At 38.8% G+C, this 21,010-nt stretch overlaps 1 protein-coding gene across 3 annotated transcripts in view; it reads left to right on the plus strand.

Annotated features, from left to right (window-relative positions):
• Nucleotides 1-20,464, plus strand: part of CLCA2 (chloride channel accessory 2) — a 39,136-nt gene extending 18,672 nt beyond the window's left edge. Inside the window, exons 10-15 of one of the 3 annotated variants that reach the window (XM_043575488.1) lie at nucleotides 246-470; nucleotides 3,507-3,777; nucleotides 7,099-7,269; nucleotides 10,815-11,048; nucleotides 15,080-15,158; nucleotides 19,926-20,031. In XM_043575488.1, coding sequence (XP_043431423.1) covers nucleotides 246-470; nucleotides 3,507-3,777; nucleotides 7,099-7,269; nucleotides 10,815-11,048; nucleotides 15,080-15,158; nucleotides 19,926-19,929 — 984 coding nt within the window. In that variant the 3' untranslated portion in view covers nucleotides 19,930-20,031. Of the gene's footprint in view, nucleotides 1-245; nucleotides 471-3,506; nucleotides 3,778-7,098; nucleotides 7,270-10,814; nucleotides 11,049-15,079; nucleotides 15,159-19,925 lie in introns of all 3 variants that reach the window. The other 2 variants (XM_043575486.1, XM_043575487.1) reach the window with 2 other exon arrangements.
• Nucleotides 20,465-21,010: the final 546 nt, after the last annotated feature.

A 21,010-nucleotide genomic window follows, 5' to 3' on the forward strand; every position in this document is an offset into this window, starting at 1 on the left:
TAATGAAGAGACATTTGTATTAACTATGACAATATTTTATATCTTCCGTACTTCTATAATATGCAATATTTTGCACTGGCGAGGTATTTTGTGAAAAGCGATTTATATAAATACAGTACCTGTCAGAATCTAGTAATTTTTATTTTTGCCAATGTATTTTTGTTTGTCCTAGAAGTAAAGAAAAAGATGGGATGTTTACGCCTACCACTAGAAACTTTCATGTATATTTGTATTCTCTTGAACAGCTTGAAAGTACGGGTGAAAATGTTAAACCTCACCATCAACTGAAAAACACCGTGACTGTGGATAACAGTGTGGGCAATGACACTACCTTTCTTGTCACATGGCAGACCAGTGGTCCCCCTGAAATTGCATTAGTTGATCCTAATGGAAGAAAATACTACACAAGTGATTTTATCACTAACCCAGCTCTGCGGACTGCTCGCCTCTGCATTCCTGGAACTGCTGAGGTAGATGCTGTGAGCTTTGTTCATAATGACAACATTTGGTCAAGCGCATGACTTTCAACTGAATCACATAATTAATTAAATGCATTATGTAAAGAAATGCTATTCTGATACATCACAATTTTACTTTATACAAAGGCATTTTGTGAATGTTAAAAATTTAAGAGAAAAAGGGGTGCCTGGGTGGCCCAGTCGGTTAAGCGTCCAACTTCAGCTCAGGTCATGATCTTATGGTTCGTGAGTTTGAGCCCCGCATCGGGCTCTGTGCTGACAGCTCAGAGCCTGGAGCCTATTCTGTGTCTCCCTCTCTCTGCCCCTCCCCTTCTTGCACTCTGTCTCTGTCTCTCTCTCAAAAATAAATAAACAGGGGCGCCTGGGTGGCTCAGTTGGTTGAGCGTCCGACTTCCGCTCAGGTCACGATCTCACGGATTGTGAGTTCGAGCCCCGCATCGGGCTCTGTGCTGACAGCTCAGAGCCTGGAGCCTGGAGCCTGCTTCTGCTTCTGTGTCTCCCTCTCTCTCTGCCCCTAACCCACTCGCATTCTGTCTCTGTCTCTCTCAAAAAATAAATAAACATTAAAAAGATTTTTAAAAAATAAATAAATAAATAAATAAATAAATAAATAAACAAAAAAATTTTTTTAATTTAAGAGAAAAAAACAAGGTTTGTTCAAAACTTAAATAATGGAGGGGCGCCTGGGTGGCTCAGTCAATTAAGCGTCCAACTTTGGCTGAGGTCCCTGAGTTCACAGACTCAGGTTTGGCTCAGGTTTGATCTCACTGTCTGTGAGTTTAAGCCCTGCATCGGGCTCAGTGCTGACAGCTCAGAGCCTGGAGCCTGCTTCAGATTCTGTGTCTCCCTCTTTCTCTGCCCCTCCCCCACTCGTGCTCACCCTCTCTCTCTGTCTCTCTCTCTCTCTCTCTCTCTCTCTCTCTCCCTTTTTCTCTCTCTCAAAGATGAATAAACATTAAAATTTTTTAAAAATTTAAATAATGGATACCAAAGTCTTCTCTCTTCAACAGTAGATATTAATATGTATGCAGGATAAATAATTTCTTTTTGCTTACTTTCTTCTTTATAAAGTTCACATAGACATAGTTATCTATAGGCTTGGGGAAAAATCTAGCTAGAATTTATAATATGAATATATGCAATACATACATTTTTGAATATCTGCTGTGTGATGGATCTTGTTCTAGGTGCTTTACAATAAAACACCATGATAGGAATAAGAACAGGGTACTCAGAGCATCCAGGAGCGATGCACAGACTTCTGGGGAAGGTAACGGCCTCCTGGAAGTAAAAACATCAAAATGGAAATATGGAGACTAAAGGGGCCAGCGGTGTCAACGACATTCTGGGCAGAGGGAAGAGCACATAGAAAGGCTCAGAAGAAATAGAATATAACTCTTCATAGAAGAGTAGGTCAACATGGATGAACTACACAGCAGCATGTAGTGGGGAGATTTAGGGGCAGGAAAGAGAGGAAGTGATGAGGCTAAACACATAAACAGAAGCTATGTCAGCAAGGGCTCTGTATGCCAGGAAAGGCAAGAAGAGCCTGAACCCTAAAGGTAAAGGGAACCACTAAAGGTTCCAAGTAGGGTGGGGGATTGCTCAGGCCCACTCTTGCACTGCCTGAGTGCAGTCCTTAGAGTCCTTGGCCTTTCCTGCTCCCAGGTCACCGTGGAAACCTGTGCTGTGGCTTCCCTGCCTCTGGGTTTCACCTCTACCCCGGTGATTGTTCTGAAGCATAAATCTGACCAAACCTTGTCTCCTGTTCAAAACTCATTGGTGGTCTCAGGATAAAATCCATGTGGTTACTATTACATATCAGGCCATTGACGTTCTGACTGTTGCCCAAGCTTATTTCTTAACCCTCTTGCCAAACATCCTCGGCTCTGCTCCTCCTTGCTTTTCTCCCGACTCATCGCGTTCTTTTTACATCATATTCTTTGTACAAGGGCCAAGAACACTTTACCTACTTTTTGCTCCCTTTGCCTGACCTCTTAGTCTGGACCAGGGGCCCTGTAGCAAAACACATATTACACCCAAAGAGAAGTTTTTGATACAGAGATCTGTGCTAAATGTCTATTACTAATGTTATGATTACAAAAAAAAAATTATTGCGAATCATGACTTCACAAGAAAATGGCCACACACATGAATTCCAGTGAAGAAGGCTGGGTAGGGTGTGGTGATATCTTAACTTTCCACACTGAGTCACAAGTTAACCCCTTGCTTTCTCTCTTTTCCCTCAGGCTCTACTTCATTACTCCTGTTATGTCCAGGGTTTAATAAGATGTAACAGCAAGAATGAGGAAAAAGAAAACATTCATGTATAATCTCACCCAAAGAATAAATTTCTTAGCAATGGTATTTAGAGTGGTATTTAGAATTTCTTAGAATGGTATTTAGCAATATTTCTATAAATTAACACAGACATTGTAGGATCCTGACTTATTAAAAATATTGCTCTTTTTCTTGGTCTCTAATAGTGTATGTGGGTTTTGTTGCTTAAGATTTCTGTATATTGGGGGTGGGGGTTGAGGGACATGGAGGAAAGGAAGGATGCTATCGCTTTTTAAATCCAGGTATTCACATAAATCATAATTGTTTACTTAATTTGCTGTAATTTTCTCAATTGTAGAAAAGGAATAAAAACATTGAAATTTCTTTTGGGTGAAGGGGCTCAAATTAATATTTGCAAAATACTTCAGGCTGGACACTCATCATTATCTTCTGAAAGTATGAATCAAAATGTGTCCTCCCAACAAATAAGTTCATGGTAAAATTCCCTGAAGAGTTACCTAACGATAAAAGTGGGTTGTGCTGTGAAAGCCATGTAAATGGTGAATTGTTATACCCTCACCGATATCATTTTTCCTACATTTGTTTGTAATTCCTTTAAAAAATGCAACATCAACAAAACAAGGAGTAAAACCCTAGAAGCTTAGGCTCATGCTTTAAAACTGAGGGATGCTTTTTTTTTTTTTTTTTTCTTCACACTTGACAAAACAAAAAAGCTTTGTTTTGCAGCCTGGGCTCTGGACCTACACACTGAACAATACCCACCATTCTCTTCAAGCCTTGAAGGTGACGGTGACCTCTCGCGCCTCCAGCTCAGCCATGCCCCCTGCCACTGTGGAAGTCTTTGTGGAAAGAGACAGCCCCCGGTTTCCCCACCCTGTGATGATTTACGCAAATGTAAGAAAGGGGATTTATCCCATTCTTAATGCCACTGTAACGGCTACAATTGAGCCAGAGACTGCAGACCCTGTTGTGCTGAAACTTTTTGACGATGGAGCAGGTAACGGGCAATGTCTTGTCATTTTTCATGTTCTCAAGAGGTGTTGTGCCAGGGTGCTTCAGTATCGATCTTAAGCTTATCTGTAAAATTCCTTCAATTATTTTTCCCATCCAATCTTTTAAATTTTTTTAATGTTTATTTACTTTTGAGAGAGAGAGAGGGAGAGAGACAAAGTGTGAGAGAGGGTGAGGGGCAGAGAGAAAGAGACACAGAATCTGAAGCAGGCTGACAGCACAGAGCCCGACATGGGGCTCGAACCCACAAACCACGAGATCATGACCTGAGCCAAAGTTGGACGCTTAACTGACTGAGCCAGCCAGGCGTCCCTCATCCAATCTTCTGAGGGTCTCAAGTCCTCAGAGAATCACTGACATACTGAGTAGCTGCAGGTCACATCTGCACAAGGAAAGAGAATGTGAACTTGGGAAGAGTCCCCTTGAGGGTCCTTGGTGTGGCTGTGGGGTGAGCAAAAGGGTGGGAGGAAGTAGCTTGACACCTAGGTCTTGGCTTTTGGTTGGCCAGTGACACTGGTAACACAATGAGGTCACACAGAACAGGCTTATATGTCCTTGTGGCAATTCCTGTATTCCTCTAAGATTCACCAGCTGTATTAGTCACTGAAATAATAGGATCAGAAAATTAAAATAACAAACGAAAACCCAAGAAGTGAGATGCAGTAGTAGTCTCCTCGGACCCAGCTATAAAGAGAAAATTGGAAATTGGAACTTGTGACCCAGGAGATAACCCTAGACTATTCTTTAGCCAAGTAGCAGGGTTGATAAGAGGGCAGAGCCAGTGTGTTTGCATGTGCGATTTGCTCACGAGACCACCAGGCCAGCAAGCGTAGTGGAATCACACCAGAGATTCTCCTACCAACCACTGGGAAAACAAAGTAAAAGAAAACAAAACCCGACTTCAAGCACTCATTCTGCACGTGGCGTTCAGAGCCTCATCATCATGCATCACAGACAGCACAGGATCAGGCCAGGAAAGAGCAGCACCTGGACTCTTTTTGACTTTTAAAAACAAACTCCTTTGTTGTTTTATCTTTCCTGTTCTGTTCTTTCCCTAAAGAATAAGAATTTTCCCCAGAATGAGAATTTACCTCGAAGTCTATGTTGACAGCCCCAAGTGTTTGATCTACTAATAAAACCATACTCCTGCTCTCCGGTGTTTCAAAGATACATTCTTTTTCAAGAATCTTAGGTTTGGCAACACATTAGCATCCTGCCATGGCAATCTTGTATGACGTTTATGAAACAAAAGTTCCTTTAAAAGATTTCAATTCAAGTCTATCTCAGAGGGACACCAGAGAAGTCCTCTCATTTTGCCTGTTGGAATGGATCCAAATGAGCTTCTCATGCTCTGATTGCTTATCCATGGCCACACCTTTTAGCTTTTGTATATAGTCCAAAAATGCACTTTGCAGAACACTTCTCCTTTGCTCCAGTCTGTGGGTTGGCCTGGAGAATAGTTCCTGTACTCTTTGGAAAGATCACCTGCGTCAGCTCAACAACTTTTGTATTTATTCCCTGGAACCATTTCATTTATTTGTTGTCTACATTTACGCTCTAATGAAAGAAACAATGGAGAGTACTGCTTAGGCATCAAAGTGTAAATTTAGGGGTTTTTTTTAAACCCAATACTTATAACACACGTACATAGCTAACATTTATTTTTATAATGGAAGCAGTATTTACCTGCTTCCAAATTAATGAACAATAATAAAAATGTATACTTATGAAATGCTTTACAATTTAAAATGTACTTTCTCATGAATACTCTGCAATACTCAACACAACAGCCCTATGAGATGAGTTGCCCCTGTTTTACAGATGAGAAAATTGAGGCTCAGAGAGGTTGTTTCACAGCTACTGAGTGGCAGATCCAGACCTCAAAATCAAGTCCCATGACACCTGAGCTAGTGTTCTTTCCCATTTCTTTCTGACTCGGGATTAAGGGAGGTGGGGGTGGTAACTGTGGCAGAAAGATTTTCCTTTATCATTTCTTAACACAGGTAGACCTGATTCCTCAATAAACCACTAAATACCAAGATTTCATTTCTTTCCAATAGACAAAAAAAAATTTCCAGGATGCCTGAGTGGCTCAGTTAGTTGAATGTCCAACTCCTGATTTTGGCTCAGGTCATGATACCAGGGTCGTTGGATCAAGCCCCACATAGGGCTCCACGCTACACATGGAGACTGCTTTAAGATTCTCTCTCTCTCTCTCTCTCTCTCTCTCTCTCTCTCTCTCTCTCCATCTGCCCCTCTGCTCCACTTGTGCTCCCTCTCCCTCTCTCTCTAAAATAAAAAGAAAATTTTCTAAACCTACTATGATAATAAGTTGCTGAGCACTTTGTATTTTAATTAAATATACTCCTACTTTTCTCATGCTAAGGAGCAGCCCTGCCTCCACAGTGGGGATTCAGCAACACTGCAGTGGTGATACAGGGCTAGGGTCCAAAGTGGAGTATGTGGTATGAACTGACTCTAGGATAGGACAAGCCATTTGCCCAGGGTGGTCATCTGCACGTGAATAGTGAATGTGTTTTGCACTTGGGCTGAGCTCTGCCGTCCACTGCTATCCTGGAGTCTAACTCTCCCAGGCCTGCTGCCTCCCCCATTCAGTCATGGACTTGGTTTGGACATGAACTGCTCTCTAAGGATCAGCGTAAAAGGAAAGAAACCTAGCACTGGCCAAGCTTTCAGAATGCCTCCTAAAGCAAAGCACAGTGGACAGAAACAAAGCCCGTCAACCTCCAAGTCAGCAAGCCCCTTAGAATCTAGAACAACAGTTCCATGTACCTGCTAATGAGAAAACTAAATAATTTCACACGACTTAATCAACTACCAAATTTTTTTTCCCCAATGAAGGCTGCAGGACGTTCATAAACCCCTTGCAATTTTATGAGATGTGTTTATGTGCATCTCTATTTATTTCCTAGGAACAGAATAGCTTTTATCTCAAAAGGGTCTCATAAACAAAAAGAATATGTTTGGTTTCCATGAAAAACTGGTATCATTTATAACGATAAGGAGAGCTCTAAAGTTGATAATTAAATGTTTTATTAGCACTGAAATAAAGTTCATTCACCTTTAGAGAATAATTTTTCAGAGGTTTAGGAATCACAGGGAGAAATTAAGGAGCCACTGGATTTTAATATTAAAAGTAACTAGAACCACGACAGTATAAGCTAAAATGGGAAGAACCAGGGGAGTAAAGCCTATTTTTTATTTTAAAGCATATTTATTTTAATTAAATATTAGTAATCAACTATGATGACAGTGTTGACATTGAGCTTTTTTTATATATATTCAGGTGCTGATATTATAAAAAATGATGGAATTTACTCGAGGTACTTTTTCTCCTTTGCTGTAAATGGTAGCTACAGTTTGAAAGTGCATGTCAGTTACTCCTCCAGCATAAGTGGCCTAGCCCACTCTGTTCCCGGGAATCGTGCTATATACGTACCAGGTTACATAGCGAATGGTAAGAATCATCAGCACTGGTGTTTGAATAAACCTCGTTTAATGTATACATCTCTGGTGTGTGTGTGTGTGTGTGTGTGTGTGTGTGTGTATTAGAGAGCGAGAGGGGAGTGACGGAAAGAGAGAGTTGGAATTTCAAAACTCTTTATGCTTACATCAATGCATAATTTGTTGACCATCTCTTCACTTCTCAGTGATTCATGATAGTGGATAACAGGAAGGCAATAGATAATTCTTACAGATATTTTTATGTCTTCATTGCAGCCATTAGTTTGGCCTCTTTCTTGTGGCTGTTTCACCAGAATTACTAACAGATAGAGATTTATTGTGTTTTATCTCAGTTACAGCTCCTGTATCTCCTTTATAGAGGTTTCAGGCAAAAAAAAAAAAGGCAAAAGTTATCAGCAGTTGAAAGAAAAAAACAAATGGCCCAGACGATCCACACCAAAATTGAGTTCCTCAATAAATATGGATTTGGATGTTACAGACAACTGAGTTATTCCTGAAAATGTCCTGTCTTCCTTCAAGATAAAAGCACCAAATAAGTAAAAGATACACATCCTTTCTTAACACCATTATTATCGTTCCTGAAGGGAAGCAGTGGTTAAAGTATACCAGACAAACAAAAATATGCTATAATCATCTTAAACAATCTCAAAAAACATTTTTAAACATTCTTATTTCCAAAACTGCAGAATCTTTTTGCTTAATTTTAATGTATTTTATCAGCAATAATTAATCATTTGGACACATGATTCTATATTGTTGTTCTTTAAGTAGAAAATAATCAAGGTGCTCCAGTGAATTTGCATCTCCTGATAATTTTAGTGATGTCTAAAATATAATTTACTCTCTCATATATTTATTTTGGGTTACTTTAAAACCAATGTAAATCAAATTGCAAGGTAACATGGTTTTACTTCATAGATATGATTTCATATGTAGCTATAATACCTTACTTGTAAATAAATATTCCCTCTTTCATTTATACATTAAACATTTTTGAAGACTTACTAGGTGACAGGAACTAGGAACTTGGGAGAACAGGTAGAATAAGGCCGCATTCCTACTGAAGAGCTTGAAGGCTACTTTCTGGTCTGCTATCTTTCTGAAACCTATGAGTTTAAAGGATACACACACATATTAGCATCTAGTGTATAGAGATTAGAAAAGTAATATACAACTGTGCTTTTATCTGTGTATCTTGGAGATGCCCTTAGCAGCATAGAAAGAAAAAGGTAGGTTTCCCTAAGCATTCCTACTAAACGTAACATTTATCACCTCACTTTTAGATGATCACCTGGAACACACACCTCATTAAAAAATGGGAGCTGCTCACGCCGCCTGGGTGGCTCAGTTGGTTAAACATCTGACTCTTAATTTCTGCTCAGGTCATGATCTCACGGTTCGTGAGTTCGAGCCCTGCATTGGGCTCAGTGTTGATGCCATGTGGAACCTGCTTCTAATTCCCTCTCTCTCCCTCTCTCTCTCTGCCCCTTCAGCCCCCTCTGTCCCTCAAAATAAATAAATAAACTTAAAAAAAAGGAGCTGCTCTATTTTCACACCACTAAATCTCCAGACACAGTAATGTCTGCATCCTTCTTCTCCTCTCCAAAGACCAGTGTCTCTGCTGGCTTCTGCTCTGGATCCCATCTAGCCTGCCCATCCAGAGGCCTTGTGAGCTCACTTTTGCACGGTCCCACTCTTCTGGCCCCTCTGAACCACATTCAAGCATGATTTATTACATCTCCTATTTTAACTGGTCTCCCTTCAGATTCTGTCTACCTCCCTGTCATCTACATCCTTGACATTAGTCTAATCCTGCCATCTGCACTTTCTCACCTTTAATTTACCACTTTCTATTCATCGCAGTCTGACTTCCACCCAAATCACTCCACTGGAAGTGCTCTGACCCTAGCCACCAACGGCCGCACTGCTGTTAAATCCAACGAACGCATTTCAGTCCTCGTTTTATCTGATCTTAGCAGTGTCTGCCACAGCTGATTGATTTCTCCTTCGTCATATACTGGTTTCTATGATCACCTCTTATTCTCTGGAATTTTTTTGTTGGGCTCCTTTCCCAGTTCCTCCTTTTCTACCAAGCCTCTAACTGTTGGCAATTTTCAGAGCTCAGGCCTAACCTTTTTACCCTATCACCTGTAGCCACACTGCCTGGGTTTGGACCCTCGCTCCTCCATTTACTAGCTTTGTGATTTGGGGCAAGTTACTTAGTTTCTGTGTACTTCAGTTTCATCATCTTGAAAAAGAGGGGTAATAATTGTACCCTCCTTGTAGTGGTGATAGGAAAATTCAATAGTCGATCCACACAAGGTACTTAAATAAGTACTTGGCACGTAGTGAGCCAGGCAGTCAATAAATGCTATTTAACACTATAGTTGACATTTTTATTAGGTAACTTCATTAATCCATATGGCTTTAATAATATCTATATGCCTATATCTTCCAAATTCACAAGTTAAAAATTATTAAATCTAGATAAAACCTCTTTTTTGAGCTTAAAATACATATCTAACTGGCTCCTTGTCATCTTTAATTAGATATTTTAGAGGAATCACAAACCCTGTAACTTACATGTTTAGTCTCCTTCTCTTTAGCCTGCTTTTCCTCCGAAGTTGCATATTTTAGAAACCTGGGAGCTGTTTCTTTTTCTTTTTCTTTTTTCCACCAACTTTCTTTCCTGTACGACTCCATATTCAAATCCAACACCAGCTTTTTTGATTTATCTCCAAATTACATCTCAAACTGCCTACTTCTGCCCTCCTCCCCACTGCTGTCACCCACCCCAACCTGCCATCCTCCCCGTCTGGACTATTGTAGTGGCTATCTTAAGGGCCCGCTGATTGTTGCATTAGAACCCATTCTCCAATGAAGGCAGCTAGAGTAACCTGTTAGAGAGTAAATGTGACCATGTCACTGCCTTGCTTCCCCCTAGTTAAACTCTAAAATCATTACAGTGGCCTGCCTACGTGAGCTTCTCTCTCCTGTCTTATCTCAAACTATTCTCCTCCTTGCTTTAATTTTTTCTTATTTGCAAAGCTCTTTAGTACCTCAGAGTTTTTACACAACCTGTTCCCTTTGCCTAAGATATTATTACCTCCGCTCTTTGCCTGACTGACTCCTACTCACCCTTTATGATACTTTTAAATGTTACTTCCTTGATAACACTATAACTTATGTACCTGTGTTATTTTTCTTCACAGCACCCTGCCTTTTTTCCTTCCTACATTTATCATAAGTTATAAATATGGTTGTATTAGTATGAATATAAATTCTGTTTTATAGTTTTGAGATACTGTTTTGTCTGTGATTACTGGCAGAGCATATACCCTCAATATACTTATTTAATGAATGGAAGGATGGATGGATGGATGGATGGATTAATGAATTATAGAATAAATAAACTCAGTTATTCTAAAGATGTATTAAAGAAAAAAAGGTTTTAAAATGTCTCTCAATAATCTCTCAAAACCAAGCTATTCAGGAGATTCTAATTTGTTGTTTTGGCCATTCTTTTCATGGTCACAGGTAACATTCAGATGAATGCCCCAAGAAAATCAGTGGGCAGGCATGAGGAGGAGCAAAAGTGGGGCTTTAGCCGAGTAAGTTCAGGGGGCTCCTTTTCCGTGCTAGGAGTTCCGGCTGGCCCCCATCCTGACGTGTTTCCACCATGCAAAATTATTGACCTGGAAGCTGTAAAAGTGGAAGAGGAGGTGACTTTATCATGGACGGCACCTGGAGAAGACTATGATCAGGGCCAGGGTAGGCTTCTTGGTTTCACTATCTGTTTCTCTACGAGGCAGAATTTCTAATAACTATGCCAGGGGTTAGTTGGGTAAAAATGCTTTGGGGGCTTAGAGCTGACAGAACTGCAGAGAGTTGTTATGAAAAGCTCTGAGTTGTTCATAAGGCATTACATGGAATGAGAGTCTAGGGTAAGAGCTTGTCAGCAACCCCAGAACTGAGAAGGCTCTGGTAAACTAACTGACACTCATCATCTAGAACTCTTGATTGGAAACATAAATACTATATGCAAGAGTAGTCTAGTCAACAGAAATGGCTCCTGCCATTTGGAAGAGCATGGACTTCCAAATACTGGAGTTATTTAGTTTTCTGAAGATTAGATAGTGAATAATGAATTTGAAGATTTACAAGTCAAGGTTAGGGGAATAATTCCCATAAGTTATGCAAAACTTGATGCATTTTCTGCCCCCATTTCTGAACCTCACTTTCATCAGGGAAACTAGAACCAGGTCCCTTATTTGGCCTTTCCTAGCCTTGTTTGGATGGACATTGATGAACTTCTTTCTTAACTTTCCTTTTTCTAAGGCCTACGCCAGCCTTCAGGCTTCCATCATCATTCCTTGACCCTCATAGCAACTCAACATAATAACTTTTCTGCAAGAATCACCTTTGTAAACATCTTTGCCATCACCAAAACATGGTTATCATTGATAACACATTAAATGGTTTATTTCCTGTTGCCTCTGATTGAGATTCCTATAGGAACCAACCTTCTCTATTGAAAGGTTTTTGTCATTATCAGTCAATAACAGTAAACACCTTGGGCCTTTGCCAGTCTTGCTTCCAACTTGGGCCATTGTTTTTTGGCTTAAAATTTTCTGTCCATTTACTACATTCACCAGAAAGCATCTCAATTACAAATAATTCTGTGCTACTGAGGAACATCAATATTGTAGCTTTGTCTTCTAATTCTATTATCAAACTCTGTCTCTTCTTGCCAGAGGAGAAGGAAGTAAAATATATTCTGAATTAAGAATTCATGTAATTTAAAGATTGGAGATATGAAATGATTGAAACTCTGGGATGGATATGTCCCTTGTATAAAGGAAAAAGCTGTAACTCACATCTCAGGAAAAAAAATCTTCCCTCTGTGGCTTTAAGTCTAGCTGTTTGATCTTTGGCAAGTTGCTTAACCTCTATTGGCCTCAGTTTCCTTATATGGAAAATAGGACTACAAATATTTATTTCATTAAGTTATCATAAAGAATAAATGAAGTGACACATAAAAATCAGATAGGGAAGAGAAAGTATGCCAAGTTTCTTGGGCTCCTCGTTTGCATTGCTGTTGTCTTCTCTAGCCATAAACACTCCCATCTGTATTTAAAGGTAAGAGTGGTGCCTGCCACCTAGTGTTCTCACTCTTTCCTCACTGCCTCAGAAATGCAGTGTGCTACATGAGACAAAAGCTCAAATTCCCATCCCTACTGGGAACTGTTCTTTCGGTGCCCCAGGAGTTTCAGCTACACCACTAAATTAAAAGAGTAGAGAGAGGGGTGCCTGGGTGGCTCAGTCGGTTGAGCATCCCACTTTGGCTCAGGTCATGGTCTTGCAGTTCATGAGTTCAAGCCTTGCATTGAGCTCTGTGATATCTCAGAGCCTGAAGCCTGCTTCAGATTCTGTGTGTATCTCTCTCTGCCTGTCCCCTACTTGTGCTCTGTCTGTCTCTCTCTCTCAAAAATAAATTCTAAAAAACATTTAAATTTTTTTTTAAAGAATGGAAAGAAAGTGTGTGGTATTGGTGGTTATTAATGGCTTGGAAAGAAGAAATACAACCATCTGGGATGTTAGAATTGGTATCACAAAGGGCATTAATCAAGGGAATAGAGAGATCTCCACATAACCTCACTGATGAGAGGGATGACTGAAGCAGATCTGGCTTATTATGATGTCAAAACCATAAACCACAAAAGATATGTTGGGAGATGGCTGGATGTGTATTAAGTTGCTGAAGTCACTCAGTCATAACGGATTCGACGGCTCAGCAATGGCAAAATTGACCAATTAGTACTGAATAGACCAACTAGCAAGTAGATTCCTATTTAATTCATAAACATGTGTTTTTATTGACCCCCCCCCCAATTATTGTCTGGAAAGGCGTTGTCTTCACGTCTATGACCAGAGTTAGAAATAATGGGGGTATGTCTCTGGTTAACAATGATAAAAAAATGTGACTATTCTTAAAAACGTTGTTAGCAGTAAAGGAATATCTAATATATGCACAAGCATATCAGTGTATATCCAGGTGCCCATTCTTCACCATACACAATGTCCTAAAAAAGATGACCAATTACATGTTATGATTAAAACATTAGCAGATCACCATTATGTCTGGGAACGTATACAGGCTAGGCATTATGGAAACGGACTACTTCCTTGGGTTCTCATTATAAGTCTGGGGTAAAATACTTGTTAAAATTCGGCACCAAGCATGTGAGGTATCTTTGCTATAGAGTTAATTTCTTTTGTATATCTTTCCAGAAATTGAAGTGAAAATATATTTACTAAGTAACTATTAATACTCAGCACAGTGCTGAACATTATATAAACATAATTTAAGATGGTCATTGCACTCCCAAGAACTTATAATCCTATATTAAGGGGGAAAAATAGTCAAAAACACAGTTTAACACCATGCCATCTGTACGGTTTGGAGAGGCCAGGTTCTTATCCCAGGAGCCTGGGCAGAGCCTTTGGACAACAAAAAAAGCACCAATCTTGTGCCTACTTCCCTGCACTATATTCCCTACATGCCTAACAGCCTGACCTGCACACTCTTCCTCGGACATCTTTTCATCATGTTCTTGTATAACCATTGTTGAACACATTGTCTTTAAAAATTGTTAAAAATGTGCTGTTTCTGAGGAAGCTGCAGTGACAGCAACTGTTCTTCCCATTATCCCCTCCCCTAACCCTCAGTTATGCTTCTGAGCTGGAAGAACACTTAGTAGAAGAAACCTAAAACAATCCTTAGGGGATAGCTTGGATGTCAAATGAAGAGAGGTAGTAGGAATTGTTCTCACTAGTAAAGAGAGAGCTCCCTAAAGATGGGACCAAGTCTTCAACTTCCTCTCTCTGTCCTCAGTCTAAGCCCAGAGCTTTCCATACTAGGAATTTATTGGTAAAGGTGCTAATGAGGATGTAAGCCTTGGTAACTGGAAAAGAACAATTACTGGGAAATAAGAAATAGGAAGGAGTGTAGTCTAGTGGGAGGCTGCGTAGCATAGTGTTAAGGTACTGGGTTCTAGAATCAGACACAGCATGTTTTACCTGTGTAACCTGAGACAAGTTACTTAAGTTCTCTCACTTTCTGATTTTTAATCTGCAAAAGTAGATAGTAAGAATAGCTACCTCAGAGCATTGCTGAGAATTGAATGAGGTAAAACACAAAGAGGGATTAAAATAGTGCCTTGTCCATATTAATTGCTTAGGAAATACCAGCATTTGTAACATTTTGGAGACAGAAGGGACCTTAAAGACAAGCTAATCTGACCTTCTTGTTTGAAACGTAAGGGAATGAACGTGAGAGTTTAAGTGTCTTGCCCAAGGCCATAGAACTACTTTCATTGGCTAAAATATACTGTTAAAGCAGAGTTAGAGATGAAACCCAGAGAGATACATACCTAAGAGGTCAAAGATGCAGAAGTGGCCTGATTTCTCTTTCTCACAGCGACAGGGCAACACAACTACTGTAAACAGAAGGAGCCTCTCCATGAATGTATGTGCTGAGTTTGTTTTCAGTCTTTGCAGTTTCACAGCTGTCCTGCATAAAGTTTAGTAGGTGCTCATGGTAGAAAGTGCATGGGATTTGGAGTAAGAAGAAAGAATTTGGTTCCAGCGGTACAACTTTCTAACTGTTGACCATGTCACCACATTTAACCTCCTGACTCCCCATCTTTTTATTTTAAATTTCACAGACGGGGGCTGTACATGTGGACAATCTTTGTAAATGCTAAGGCTTATGAAATATTACTTGTTTCATTATCTCCCAGGAGAAGACTCTGGGAGAACCTCATGGAGAGCTTTCTCCATAGAGAACCACAGACATAGGAACAATGGATATGTTCCACTGTGAGTGTGGAGTAGATGGTCAGCCTCGCTTCTTATCCATGTCTGTCCACCTGTATTTGAACTGCAGCAGGGAGCAACTCAGCTCCAGTGCTCCAACTCAGCACCCAGAGGGAATTGGCTGATTGATAAATTTGAATATAAAGGCTATTTTCTTTTTACAACCTTCTCTAAGGGTGCTTTCCTTTAATTACTATCCAGGAAATAGAAATAGTCTCATTATTAAAAAGTAGTATAGATTTGGAAACTGTTCAAAACACAGCCATCAGAAAATTTTCATTTTTTAATTAAAACTTGGAATGTCCTATGGTTTTCATTCCTTAGAACAAAATCTTTGTTTGGAGCTGCTTTGTCCATTGTTAAATCTATTTTTAGCCATTTCAGATAAGAATTATGATCTTATTAGAGTGTTAGTACTATAGGTGGTTTCCTTTTTTGTATCTAGTGATTCTTTGTTATTAATTTTATTTTTAAATTGGTAATACATTCACATGGGTTGAAAATCAAAACAGCACAGCAATGTGAATGTAACACGTAAAAATGTACTGACCTGTACACATAAAAAATGGTTAAGATGATAAATTTTATGTTATGTGTATCTTACTCCAATTTGAAAACTCAAAATAATATAAGGAACATCAAAACAATTAAATTTCTGCCCTCAGCTACTCCAAATTTGGCTGTTCTATAACATGCAGTTTCCCTAACTTAGCACAATTTGCCTTGAATTAATGTTTACCATTTCACATATGATGTGAGAATCTTTCAAAACTATAATTCCGTGTACCCTTCTGTCATCTTTTGCAGTCTTGCTGGCATTTATCGTATGTCTACATTTTTATAAAGCCCACAATGCATTGCCATGGTTTTTGTTTTAAACAGTCACTTGTACTTTTAAGAAATTTTAAAGAGAGAAATTGACCCTTTTTAGTCACCCAGATTGTCAGCATTTCTAGTCTTCTTCCTTGCTGTAGGTCTGAATTTTTATCTAGCATCATTTCCCTTGTTGTTCAGGTCTTTGAGTGAAATTCTCTCAGGACTCATTTATATGAAAATGTGTTTATTTCACCTTAATTTTTTAAAGTACATTTTCACTAGATATAGGATTCTTGGGCAATAGATTTTTCTTTCAGTACTTAAATAGGTCATTTCATTGTCTTGTTTTCAATTTTTTTCTTATGAGAAGGTAACTATCATTCTTACTATTATGTTCCCAAGTGTAAAGTGTCTTTTTTCCCTTTGACTGTTTTAAATTATTTTTATCTTTGGTGTTCAATAGACTGACTATGATGTGTCTCAGTGTGTTTTTCCCATATATATTCTTTTTGGGGATCGCTGAGTTTCTCGGATCTGTAGAATATTCTTTCTGAGCAGATTTAGAATATTTCCAGCTATTATATCTTCAAAAAAATTTTGTTCTATTCTTTTTCTTCTTTCTTTCTTGGATAATATTAACATAACATAACATAACATAACATAACATAACATAACATAAACAATACCGACACTAAATGGATAGGACAGTGGGTCACAAAGATCATTGAGATTATGTTTGGTTTTTCTCTTTTTTCCCTGAGTGCTACAGTTTGATTTCTATGCACTTGTCTTCAAGCTTACTGATTATTTTCTGTTGCGTCCAATCCACTCTTAATCTCCTATTTTTTAAATGATTATTTCTGAGAGAAATAGACAGAGGGTGAGTGGAGAAGGAGGCAGAGAGAGGGAGACACAGAATCTGAAACAGGATCCAGGCTCTGAGCTGTCAGCACAGAGCCCAATGCGGGGCTTGAACTTGGGAATGGCAAACTCGTGATATAGGCCAGTGGGATGCTTAAAACTGAGCCACAGGCACCCCCCCCCCCCACACACACACAATCTCTATTCTTTTTTTTTTTTTATGAAATTTATTGACAAATTGGTTTCCATACAACACCCAGTGCTCATCCCAAAAGGTGCCCTCCTCAATACCCATCACCCACCCTCTCCTCCCTCCCACCCCCCTTCAACCCTCAGTTTGTTCTCAGTTTTTAACAGTCTCTTATGCTTTGGCTCTCTCCCATTCTAACCTCTTTTTTTTTTCCTTCCCCTCCCCTATGGGTTCCTGTTAAGTTTCTCAGGATCCACATAAGAGTGAAACCATATGGTATCTGTCTTTCTCTGTATGGCTTATTTCACTTAGCATCACACTCTCCAGTTCCATCCACGTTGCTACAAAAGGCCATATTTCATTTTTTCTCATTGCCACGTAATATTCCATTGTGTATATAAACCACAATTTCTTTATCCATTCATCAGTTGATGGACATTTAGGCTCTTTCCATAATTTGGCGATTGTTGAGAGTGCTGCTATGAACATTGGGGTACAAGTGGCCCTATGCATCAGTACTCCTGTATCCCTTGGATAAATTCCTAGCAGTGCTATTGCTGGGTCATAGGGTAGGTCTATTTTTAATTTTCTGAGGAACCTCCACACTGCTTTCCAGAGCGGCTGCACCAATTTGCATTCCCACCAACAGTGCAAGAGGGTTCCCGTTTCTCCACATCCTCTCCAGCATCTATAGTCTCCTGATTTGTTCATTTTGGCCACTCTGACTGGCGTGAGGTGATACTTGAGTGTGGTTTTGATTTGTATTTCCCTGATAAGGAGCGACGCTGAACATCTTTTCATGTGCCTGTTGGCCATCCGGATGTCTTCTTTAGAGAAGTGTCTATTCATGTTTTCTGCCCATTTCTTCACTGGGTTATTTGTTTTTGGGTGTGGAGTTTGGTGAGCTCTTTATAGATTTTGGATACTAGCCCTTTGTCCGATATGTCATTTGCGAATATCTTTTCCCATTCCATTGGTTGCCTTTTAGTTTTGTTGGTTGTTTCCTTTGCTGTGCAGAAGCTTTTTATCTTCATAAGGTCCCAGTAATTCACTTTTGCTTTTAATTCCCTTGCCTTTGGGGATGTGTCGAGTAAGAGATTGCTACGGCTGAGGTCAGAGAGGTCTTTTCCTGCTTTCTCCTCTAAGGTTTTGATGGTTTCCTGTCTCACATTTAGGTCCTTTATCCATTTTGAGTTTATTTTTGTGAATGGTGTAAGAAAGTGGTCTAGTTTCAACCTTCTGCATGTTGCTGTCCAGTTCTCCCAGCACCATTTGTGAAAGAGGCTGTCTTTTTTCCATTGGATGTTCTTTCCTGCTTTGTCAAAGATGAGTTGGCCATACGTTTGTGGGTCTAGTTCTGGGGTTTCTATTCTATTCCATTGGTCTATGTGTCTGTTTTTGTGCCACACAATCTCTATTCTTAAAGCATGGCTCTTCCAGTGTTTAATGGATATTTAAGGGTTAATAAGCTCCTCTAACTTGGCAACACTCACACTCCAAAATCTATATCTATACCTATATATATAAAACTCTGCTCAGTTTTTCAGCCTTCTAGCTATTATTCATCTCTTGAGTCCTTAATGTTTCACCCATACGTGAATAATTGGACGTCTCCCGATGACTTGAAAAAAGTATATAGAGTTGGGGCTGGTCCTTCTCCAGCTCCTTCAATTTTTAGCCCCTCTGGCAATCTCTTCCTCTGTCCTCTGATTTCCAGATCCAGAAGGTAGCTTTCAGTTCCAGCTATCTGTACAGGAGAGGGAAGTGCCGTCAGAGGAAAAGCTGCATAAACATGGATCATTCCTACTCTGGTTTCCTTTTTTTTTCTTTTTTATGGATTATAACTCCTCTTGTTTCTGCCTATTTTTATCTGAATCCAGTGCTTCAATGGCTTTGTGTCGTTGTTCTGTTTTTTGCTTTCTTCAGAGTTCATACCCACTATCTGCTGGAGAGTTAGTCTAATAGAAGCCACTTAACCATTACCAGAACTCAGAATTAAACTTTTACCATTGACTTAAGTAACATATACTTTTGTCACTTAACATTTATGCTTATATTTTTCTTAAGAGGATATTCCCCATGTAGAAGTTTTTCATTTTATGTATTCAAATTTATCAATTTCTTGTTTATTGATACTGAATTTTGAGTTTTAATTAGAAAGGCCTTTCCTACTTCAAGACCATACTGGAATTTACCTATTGTTTCCTACTAAATACTTAATATTTTTATTTTTTACTCCACACTTTTTGATGATTATGGAGTTTATCCTGAAAAAAAAAGTTTGTGATATGGATCCAATTTTATTTTTTTACAAAATTGTACCCAACTGTCACAACACCATTTATCAAGAAATTTGTATTCCCCACCCCCACCCCCCATTAATTTGAATTCTATGTCTATCATATGCTAAATTCCTGGCTGCATTTTGGCCTACTTTTAGATATTAGTTTATTCATGTACCGGAACTGTAGGCTTTAGTTATAGAAATATTATAGTGTTTTTATATCATATAGGTTTAGTCCTTCCACATTGCTATTTTTTAGACTTTATGTGGCCAACCCAGATTATTTATTTTCTGTTCAAGTTTTACAATAAGCTTGTTAAAATGGAAACTAGAAGCACTTTCAATAGAATCATGTAAAATTTACAAAATAACTTAGGGAAAAATAACATCTTTATTATGTTCAATCTTCCTATTCAAAAAACATAATAAGCTTTTCCTCTTGTTTAGGTTTCAATATGAGTTCTTATATAGTGCTTTAAAGTTTTGTTCATATGCAATTTTTGTTATGTTTATTTCTAGGTATTTTGACTTTTTGTTGCTATTCTCGTTAGTCACTTATAATAAGCTAGATAACTTACCCAAGTGACTTAACCTTTCTATTTATATTTTTTAATTCCAGCTAACAGCTATGAAATAAGAATGAGTCAAAGCTTACAGAAAATTCAAGATGACTTTAACAATGCCATTCTAGTGAATATATCAAAGCTACTAAGTCCTCAGCAAGCTGGCACCAAGGAGATATTTACATTCTCACCAAAGCTTTTCACAAATGGACCTGACCATCAACCTGATGGAGAGACACAAGAAAGCCACAGAATTTATGTGGCAATACGAGCAATAGATAAGAACTCCTTAAAGTCTGCTGTGTCTAACATTGCCCAGGTATCTCTGTTTATTCCCCCAAATTCTGCTCCTGTACTTGCCAGAGACCATCTTATATTGAAAGGAGTTTTAACAGCAGTGAGTTCAATAGGAATCATTTGCCTCACTATAGCTGTAACACATTATACATTAAACAGGAAAAAGAAAGCAGACAAGAAAGAGAATGGAACAAAATTAATATAAACAAATGTATAGAGTGCCTTCCTTCTTAGATACAAGATCCATGGCCTTTGCACTTTATGAAAACATACCAATAAAGTCAAATTGACATCAGAACTATTAAAAATGCTTTGAGTTTTTGTATAATACAGGTCAGATTTTTATATGCTAAACAGACACCAAAAAATATTTTATAACAGTCATTTTTGAAGGAAATTAGGAAACCCTTAAGCTTTGGCTATGGACAAAATAATAAAAATTAGTCGCCAAGGTAATGTCTTTAAAAGCAAAGGCAAGGGCAAAGTTGAATTAAAGAATCAAGAAAAGCTTGTTTTATTGTAGAGGAAAAATAGCCCCAAGTAGAGAAAAGGAGTTTGGTATAACTGTCTATATGAAGCAATTGTTCAGTTACTTTGATTAATTTTTCATTCCTTATCTTTTCAGAACAGGTTGCTTATTTATGGCTAAAGATCAAGCTGCATTTTATATATGAAGCCCCTGTTGTAAAGTTCTTCACTTCTTGCCATTTGGTTAACTATACTAAGATCAAATCCCACTGCTAATGCTCAGATATATCTTTGTTCACTGTAAGAGTTAACATTAACATGTGGGTATTATCCTTGTCCCCTGACACAGATTTGATAACAGAGGTCTATTGAATTT

Source organism: Prionailurus bengalensis, chromosome C1, assembly GCF_016509475.1.
Source record: "Prionailurus bengalensis isolate Pbe53 chromosome C1, Fcat_Pben_1.1_paternal_pri, whole genome shotgun sequence".
NCBI lineage: Eukaryota > Metazoa > Chordata > Mammalia > Carnivora > Felidae > Prionailurus > Prionailurus bengalensis.